General features: G+C 40.8%; 1 protein-coding gene across 1 annotated transcript; it reads right to left on the reverse strand.

Moving 5' to 3' along the window:
- Positions 1 to 9,167: 9,167 nt before the first annotated feature.
- On the reverse strand, positions 9,168 to 9,674 carry LOC131203608 (histone H2B.1, sperm-like). Its single transcript, XM_058193988.1, has one exon. The coding sequence runs from the start codon at positions 9,672 to 9,674 to the stop codon at positions 9,168 to 9,170; it is 507 nt and encodes a 168-aa protein (XP_058049971.1).
- Positions 9,675 to 9,907: the final 233 nt, after the last annotated feature.

Consider the following 9,907-nt stretch of genomic DNA (forward strand, 5'->3'; position numbering starts at 1 on the left):
TACAAGCCCCAAAAATGCTTGTAATTCTGTTTTGTTTTTTGGGGTTGGAGCCTTTCTAATGGCTCGCACTTTGCTCTCAATTGGGTGGATGCCTTTCTTATCTATCCGGTAACCCAAGAATTCTACAGATTCAACTCCTATCTGGCATTTGTTGAGTTTAACCTTAAGCCCCGCAGACCTGAAAATGCCCAAAACCTTCCGCAATTTGACCCCTAATTCTTCCAAGTTTTCTGCTGATACCAGTACATCGTCGAAATATGGAACTACTCCTGGTAGACCCTGTAGGAGTCGTTCCATTAGGTTTTGGAATAACCGGGGCTACACTAACTCGAACTGAAGTCGAGTGCATTTAAAAACGCCCCGATGTGTGACAATCGTCTGTGCTTCGACCGTTTCGTCGTCAACTGGTAATTGTTGGTAGGCTTGAGCCAGATTGAGTTTGACAAAAACCTGTCCCTGTCCTAACGAGTGCAACAAATGTTGCACTACGGGAGATGGGTAAGCACTCTTTGCAATGCTTTGTTAAGCGTTGCCTTATAGTCAGCGCAAATCGGACTGATCCGTCCGGTTTGACTGGGGTCACTATTGGTGTCTCCCATTTTGCATGGTCGACGGGACTAGTATTCCTTGGTTTACTAGTTTATCTAGTTCCCTGTCAATCTTGGGTTTGAGGGCGAACGGGACCCTCCTAGCTTTTAATCTAATGGGAGCTACCTGGGGGTCCAAATTGAATGAAATGGGGGTCCCCACGTACTTGCCCAGGCTGTCTTGAAAAACGTCCTCAAATTCCTTCAACAATTCGTCCTTCAGGTTGACTCCATTGCTGTGGATCCCGGTTATGCCCAATCCTAGGGCTCGAAACCAGTCCAGTCCCAGTAAACTGGGCAGGTTTCCATCAACGATGGTGATTGGCAGCGTTTTCTTGAATTGTCCATATCTTACTCTGACCGTTGTGGCTCCTTTAACGGGGATCCGGTTTCCCTGGTAGTCTTGCACTCTCAGCTTTTGGGGTTGCAGCTGTCGTTTCGCGACTTCTGGCAGGTCCCGTGCGACCGTGTCCCAGGACATAATCGTGATTGATGAGCCGGTATCCACCTCCAGTTTACACTGCACTCCTTCGATGTAGGTCTTAGTGAATATTTTCTTTTCTAGTCATGTCGATGCGTAGCCCACTCGCACAGTGGTGTGATTCAACTTCATGCCTTTTTTGAACTGGCCAATCCCTGGCCGCTTCGCTGAACCGGCGCCCTGTTGATTGGCCGGTTTGAATTTTTTGTGGGAAGGTTGGGAGGCTCGACAGGCCTGAGCTATATGTCCTTTCTTTTCACACCGCCGACAAATCGCGTCTTTGAACCTGCAATTCTGTTGTTGGTGTTGGCCTCCGCAACTCACGCACTCGTCCCGGTCGCCTCTCTCCGGCCTCCCGGTGTGGAAAACCTCTTCCTCTTCTTCACCGTCCGATTCAGCCTGGATTTCTTCGCTGTGGACTGGCGTTGCTTTCGCCGCAGCATTCGGCGTGTTCGGCTTTTTTAAGGTTTCAAAATGAAATCTGATCAGAGAATTGACTTCTGGATATCATCGAAAGGAAGAATATCGATGCTTTGTAACAAATGTGGAATTTGGGGGGCTAAATTCTGCTACAAAGCAAAACCATTTTTGCTTACAACAGCACTGAAAAAGTCTTATGACCATGTTTCACACTTATGACTATTGTAGCATTCCCATGGTCACATGATCAAAATTTGGATGCTTGGCAACTAGCTGTGTCCCAGGGTCATATGATTATCTTTTGTGACCTTCTGAAAAGCAAAATCAATGGGGAAGTCAGATTCACTTAACAACTCTGTTACTTACTTAACAAGTGCAGTGATTTATTTAGAATAGAATAGAATAGAATAGAATTTTTATTGGCCAAGTGTGATTGGACACACAAGGAATTTGTCTTGGTGCATATGCTCTCAGTGTACATAAAAGAAAAGATACGTTCATCAAGGTACAACATTTACAACACAATTGATGGTCAATATATCAATATAAATCATAAGGATTGCCAGCAACAAGTTATAGTCATACAGTCATAAGTGGAAAGAGATTGGTGATGGGAACTATGAGAAGATTAATAGTAGTGCAGATTCAGTAAATAGTTTGACAGTGTTGATGGAATTATTTGTTTAGCAGAGTGATGGCCTTCGGGAAAAAACTGTTCTTGTGTCTAGTTGTTCTGGTGTGCAGTGCTCTATAGCGTCGTTTTGAGGGTAGGAGTTGAAACAGTTTATGTCCAGGATGTGAGGGATCTGTAAATATTTTCACGGCCCTCTTCTTGATTCGTGCAGTATACAGGTCCTCAATGGAAGGCAGGTTGGTAGCAATTATTTTTTCTGCAGTTCTAATTATCCTCTGAAGTCTGTGTTTTTCTTGTTGGGTTGCAGAACCGAACCAGACAGTTATAGAGGTGCAAATGACAGACTCAATAATTCCTCTGTAGAACTGAATCAGCAGCTCCTTGGGCAGTTTGAGCTTACTGAGTTGGCGCAGAAAGAACATTCTTTGTTGTCCTTTTTTGATGATGTTTTTGAGGTTAGCTGTCCATTTGAGATCTTGGGATATGATAGAACCTAGAAATTTAACAACGGTGACAAGAAAGGTCATAAAATGGGGCAAAATTTACCTAAAACTGTCTCACTTAGCAACAGCAATTTTGGGCTCAATTGTAGCCATACATCAAGGACTACCTGTGCCATATAATAATAAGCTGCTCCGTCACTGGAAGTGTTTAAGAAGAGACTGGACAGCCATTGAAGTGATATAAGGCTTCCTGCTTAAGCAGGAGGTGGGGCTAATGTCCCCCAAGGTCCCCTCCAACTCTATTATTCTGTTATTCTGCTAGTCTGTGCCTAATTTCTTTGTAAATTGCAGAACAGAGAACACATTGGGGGGGTGTTAGATTTCCCCATATAGAAATACAATGTACGCTGAGTACAAAATTTCTCACCAGGTTCCACATTTTTTGGTTGGAAAAGGAAATGATGCATCTCCAAATTTCTCATTCATCACCTACTGCCAGTTCTGTACACTTCTCCTCGCCTTGCTGTTTCCATAAACATATGGCTAACACAGTGAGTTTGCTTGCTAGTATGATAATTTATAGCAGCACCTGGTAGGAATGCAGTTTGCAACAGCTTGCTAATCTTTTGTTGCAACAGCAAGTGATCAATGGCACTGGGAGATACAATGTGGAATGAAAGAAATGACACTGGCGCCAAATACCACCCTCTTGAATTCCCAGAGAGGACTCTAGAAAACTAAAATCATCTTATCAGCTGCGGAGACCATTTGAAGCATTTTGGAACAGAATTGAATTCATTTTGGTGCCCTCCTCATTTTGCCAGTAAATGGCTAGTGATATTAACTAGTGAAATTAACCTGCGGGAAGCAACTAACCTTTTATGATAGAGTTGTAATATTTCAATTTGATAGTCATGCAGCCCTAGGTCTTATCTTTTTGATCATTGGTTCTGAGCATTCCTCATCGACTTTATGGGTGAATGTATTTCGGAAGTATAATTCAGCTGTGTCTTGAGTGCCTCAGCTTCTTCAACTTGATGCAGAAAAAACAATTGCTACAACCTGCCTTCCATTGAAGAACCTGTATACTGCACGAGTCAAAAAGAGGGCTGTGAAGGTATCTACAAACCCATCACATCCTGGACATAAATTGTTTCAACTTCTACCCTCAATAAGGCACTGCACACCAGAACAATTAGACACAAGGAAAGTTTTCCCCTGAATGCTATCACTCTGCTAAACAACTAATTCCCACAACACTGTCAAATTATTTATTAATTAATATTATTCTTCTCATCCTTCCTATTACCTATCTCCTCCCACTTATGACTATAAGCTTGTTGCTTATATCTTTACAATTTATATTGTTTTATTTTTTTCCTAGTATGATTTGATTGCTTATTTAGCAAACTATGATCACTAAATGTTGTATCTTATGATTCTTGATGAATGTATTCTTTTTTCCTTTTATGTAGACTGAGAGCATATGTACCAAAGACAAATTCCTTGTGTGTCCAATCACACTTGGCCAATAAAGAATTCTATTCTGTTCGAAGATTTGGTGGATGGATCAGGCCAAACATATGCATTATCCATAAATAGCACCCATCCTCATGTTTCATTATGTAGAAGAGCACAATGGAAAAAGCTAACTACAGTTGTTGACCTCACCCTATTGTAATCAGAACTACACTGGCTCTAAACTGGAAGATCCCACAGGATTTATTAACCAAAGCACTCTTTTTTCCATTGCCATTGTAAAACAGATCAATAACGGGATTAAAGCCTGTCTTTATTGAATTGTCATCCTGATAGTGTCTCCCTTCTCTACTGGGAAGCTCCTGCTTTCTTCTGCCAAATGAATAGCCTTACTGTAGTTTTATTATGTGCTGCAAAATCTTGACAGCTCATTACGAATCAAAAGAAGCTTTCCATGATCAGAGAGTTACATTTTCAAATTGTTTTCTCCTTGTCTGAGAAGTGTGCCGTTGGGAATATTATTTATTAAAATTGCTAAGTTGCAGGACCACCTATGAGATTTGGGAAAGCATTTCCAACAGGGAAAAGTGATTGATTGGGAGGAGTTGTCATTTTGTGAAGCAGCTGGATGCCCAAAACATGATATTTACAAAAGGGCAATCGTAAATAACAACTTGTTTTAAAGTAGCATTATTATGTATCTTACAAGAACCATTTTCAGTACCATTAAATGAAATCTGTAAAAGCAATGTTTTCCTCCCACTGGCATTTGCCAGGTTGGTACCGTTTCAAAAAATATCCACAACAGGAAAGGATCCACTTCTGCTCTGTGTTCAATGTCAAAATGTAATGAACTCCTTTCTCTTTTATTTCTCAAAATGTAACACTGGAGGCAGGGATATGCAAATCAGAATAAATCTGGTTTATTTTGCTGTCCCAAAAATGTTTTTTTTAAAAAAATTCTGTAAAAATATACAGTACATTGTGTTGTTTAAGTGTTCCCTTTATTTTTTTGAGCAGCTTATTACTGTTGATCATGACTTTCACTAACCTAAGAGGTTGTTGTTGTTGTTTTGCAAACTTTCAGAAACATTCCAATACAGATAGTCCTCAACTTACAACAGTCTGTTTAGGGATCATTTGAAGTTACAACGGCATTGTAAAAAGGGGCTTATGACTGTTTTTCACAATTACCGCAGCATTCCCACGGTCGTATGATCAAAATTCAGATCCTTGGCAACTGACTCATTTTTATGGCGGCTGCAGTGGGGTCATGTGATCCTCTTTTGTAACCTTCTGCCAATCAACGTCAATGGAGAAGCCAGACTCACTTAACAACCGGGTTACTAATTTAACAACTGCAGTGATTCACTTAACAACTGTGGAAAGAGAAATCATAAAATGAGGCAAAACTCACTTAACAAATGTCTCACTAAACAAAAAATTTTGGGCTCAACTATGGTCGTAGGTCAAGGACTATCAAGGACTATGAGCCGTGGTGGCGCAGTGGTTAGAGTGCAGTACTGCAGGCTACTTCTGCTGCCTGCTGGCTGCCTGCAATTTGGCAGTTCAAATCTCACCAGTCTCAAGGTTGACTCGGCCTTCCATCCTTCCCAGGTGGGTAAAATGAGGACCCAGATTGTTGGGGGCCATAGACTGATTCTGTAAACTGCTTAGAGCGGGCTGTAAAGTACTGTATAAGTCTAAGTACTATTGCTATTGATATCTATGTATCTGACAAAGAAAGCAGAGAAAGATGGATACCAGCCCTGAATATTGTTGCTGTCCACACCACAATATAAACTGCTTCAGAATTTTCGGCCTGAGTATCATAAAGCTTCAGAGTGAAATCCTATATTTATTTATTTATTTATTTATTTATTTATTTATTTATTTATTTATTTATTTATTTATTTATTTATTTATTTATTTATTTATTTACCGCCCTTCTCCCGAAGGACTCAGGGCAGTTTACAGCCAGATAAAACAAAACAACAATGAATAAATACAAGATAAAACAATATTTAAAAAACTTATTAAATTTGGCCCAGATTAAAATATATTTAAAACCCACTAAGAAAATTAAAAACCGAATAAAATGTCTAAAAATTCTATGCCAGTCCTGCGCGGATAAATAAATATGTCTTCAGCTCGCGACGGAAGGTTCGAAGGTCAGGAAGTTGACGGAGTCCTGGGGGAAGTTCGTTCCAGAGGGTGGGAGCCCCCACAGAGAAGGCCCTTCCCCTGGGGGCCGCCAGTCGACATTGCTTGGCTGACGGTACCCTGAGGAGTCCCTCTCTGTGAGAGCGCACGGGTCGATGGGAGGCAAACGGTGGCAGTAGGCGGTCCCGTAAGTAACCTGATCCTAAGCCATGGAGTGCTTTAAAGGTGGTAACCAACACCTTGAAGTGCACCCGAAAGACCACAGGCAGCCAGTGCAGCCTGCGCAGGAGTGGTGTTACGTGGGAGCCACGAGTGGCTCCCTCTATCACCTGCGCAGCTGCATTCTGAACCATCTGGAGCCTTCAGGTGCTCTTCAAGGGGAGCCCCATGTAGAGAGCATTGCAGTAGTCCAAGCGAGAGGTAACAAGAGCATGAGTGACCATGTATAAGGCATCCCGGTCAAGAAAGGGGCACAACTGGCGGATCAGGCGAACCTGATAGAAAGCTCTCCTGGAGACGGTCGTCAGGTGTTCTTCAAAAGTCAACCGTCCATCCAGGAGAACGCCCAAGTTGCGCACCCTCTCCATCAGGGCCAGTGACTCGCATAGCGAGTCATATAGTGCATCAAACTCAAACAAGTTAAACTTTAACTGGTATGTATGAAATTATGTTGTCTTCATTTTTACTGAAAGAGAACAATTTAACATTTTAAAGAATGGCAATAAATTTATCGATCACAAGTTCGATAACACTGTATTCCTGGTGTGCTTACTGGAACTGACAGTTGCAACGACAAGGGTGTGAAAGTTTCTACATACTGTTTCCTTGCAATTTTCCTATTTATTTAGTGCTTTTTTAAAAAAATGGACAAGGGAAGCTTTACATCCCTCCTCCTCATCTTAGATAGTGTACAAATGCCGAGAAAGGGATTATTAGATCAGATAAAAACCAAACACCTGAGGACTCTCAATCTGCCATCTCCTTTAAGTGCACATCAGTCTGCTATGGCACTGCAAATTTAGCTCTTTCCAAGATTGATTTTGACAGGACTATGCAATATGCTTTAAATAATTCATTCTGCTGTTTTCTTTGGTTAGTGATCAGGTCCTTCCTGGTGTGGAATGCTGTACAATTGATCACAATTCTCTCCAGACACATCAATCACAGAACAGCATAAAATGAAATAACTCTGAGATAGTAGTATAGGCCTAGCCCAGTAGTATAGTTCTGGCACTACTCCTCAAGTGGAGAGAGAGCAGTAGGGACTTCTTCATAGTTTGGATTAATTAATTTTATACGTAGTAGAACTAAACCAAATTATTCTCGATCATTGGTCATAGAATGATTCTAAGTTTATTTATATGTTTTGCCAAGCCAAGGTGATGGCTGGACATGAATAGGGCACTAATTTTATCTGGGTGAACAACCATCTGCTTTATCTCCATGTGGCAAAAAAAATCTGACACCAACAATCCTTAGTGATACTGCATCTATTTTTGATCACCATGCTATAAAAAGGAGGTTGAGACTCTAGAAAAAGTGCAGAGAAGAGCAACCGGGATGATTAGGGGACTGGAGGCTAAAACACATGATGAACAGTTACAGGAACTCAGCATAGTCTAGTGAAGAGAAGGACCGGGGAGACATGATAGCAGGGGCTGCCACAGAGACGAGGGGGTCAAGCTGTTTTTTAAAGCACTCGAAGGCCAGGCAAGGAATAATGGATGGAAACTGATCAAGGAGATATTCAACCTAGACATAAGGAGAAATTTTCTGACAGTAAGAACAATCAACCAATGGAACAGCTTGCCTTCCGAAGTTGTGGCAGCTTCATCACTGTGGGAAGTTGTGGGAGCTTCATCACTGGAGACTTTCAAGAAAAGATTGGACTGGCATTTATCAGAAATGATGTAGGGTTTCCTGCTTGGGCAGAAAGTTGGAATAGATGACCTATAAGGTCTTTTCCAACTCTGTTAATCTGTTAAACCTCTCTCTATAAACTGATGTTGAATTACAGACCATGAGCTACAATTGTAGATAAAACGTAGCTCAGGGTTGAATTATTTGGTTCTTGACTGAGCTAGCTTTTCTTGGAGATATTTTATTATCAAGCTAGGTAACTTCATCAGTGTATGGGGAACGTTACCCAACCAGGTAATGAATCAGCCGCAGGAAGAAACAAAGAGAACCTAAAAGAACCCAACAGACCATAAACTATTTGATTTTAATTTTTTGGATTCCCCGTTAGGACTACTTTTTTAATATCTTCTCTGATGAAGTACTTTCGTATGTACTTTCTTTACTAGCATTTTACATAGTGTTAGTAAACTCAGAATATTGACTTCTAATGCTAAGGTGATGAAAAATTTTTTTAAAAAATGATTGAGCAGTAATTTTGTAATCAAACCTTTTGCTTGTGTCAAAAGACTGCATACCTGAGGATTGTAAGACATGAATTAAATCTGTATTATTAATTGGTTTCAATGTGATGCATGCTCGCAAGATATTCTCTCTCCACATTTTCCCCAATAATGTGTAAATCCAAAGTCAAGAAACTGCTATTGAAATAGTTTTTGGATTTGATTGCCAAGATGAAGATTTTTATTGCCCTCGGGAGATATTTTAAAGACATTATTTGCCAAATGGCTCAGATATCATTGATTGCTCTTGTCGTGAATGAGTGTCTCACCATTCAGTTGGCGCATTCATTCATAATCTGGCATCTGATTTGTCACAAGAAGTTTTTTTTTCAAGAATATCCTCCAAATATTGATGGCTCTGCTTCCAATCAAGGGGTCATAAAGTTGACATCTCTAGGCAATACCATACAATGAAGTTATCACATTTGGAAGACAAGCATTAGACTGGTTTTCTCCCTTCCATCTTGTTCTGATTTCTTTTTCTTTTTCCTTTTCTTATTGTGTCCTAGAAATGATGGGAGAATTTTTTTTAATGAACCCTCATTCAGTAATTGGGGAAGTTGGTTGCTTGCGTTGCTTTGGGAGTTTCTGGTTTGGCTCAGCTTGCTGTTCAGAGAGTTTAGACCCCTTTTTGCCAACCTCAACAGAAGGCTGTCTCTTCCTTTTTATTTTCTTGACTTCTGGGGTCACCGAGCGCCTGATGTTTTTCTTTGACAAAGACTTTTCCAAGGCAGTTAGCAGAACTTTGTGGCTAATTTGGGGTTCACATTTTTCCTTCCTCAAGCGGTCAGCTTCAGAGGATATTACCTCGCAGAGTCCTTCCACACAAGAACTAAGGATTCCTCTAGCCTTTTTGGTTAAGGGCAAATTCTTATGTTTGTAGGAACTCTTTTTTCTTGAGTTTTTCTTCACGTATTTTGCAACTTGTCTTGATTTTGCCTTTCTCCCACGTTTGGCCTGGGTCTTTCTCCCTCTGATCTGTTTTCGGGGGTTCTTCCTTGTAGGTGATCTTTGGTTTCTCCTTTTTCTTTTGCTAACGGCAGCCATAGTTTAGTTTCAGTTTACTTAGGTGAGCTGCCTAACTTCTTTAAAATGCTTTTACCCAGCAAAGGTCTTATATACCTATAAACATTCAAATGAAAGTCTCCCTTTAAGGACCTGATTGGTTGGCTGGAACAATGACTGTCTGATACTTCATAAAGCTTATCATGCTTTTGGTCATGACCAATTATCTCCCAGGATGGGGGAGGGGTAGCATGTAAAATTCAGGCGCAGGACAG

Source organism: Ahaetulla prasina, chromosome 9 (assembly GCF_028640845.1).
Source record: "Ahaetulla prasina isolate Xishuangbanna chromosome 9, ASM2864084v1, whole genome shotgun sequence".
Lineage (NCBI taxonomy): Eukaryota > Metazoa > Chordata > Lepidosauria > Squamata > Colubridae > Ahaetulla > Ahaetulla prasina.

Excerpts from the sequence above, each read along its gene's own strand:
- LOC131203608 (XM_058193988.1), bottom strand. The coding sequence starts at position 9,674 with ATGGCTGCCGTTAGCAAAAGAAAAAGGAGAAACCAAAGATCACCTACA.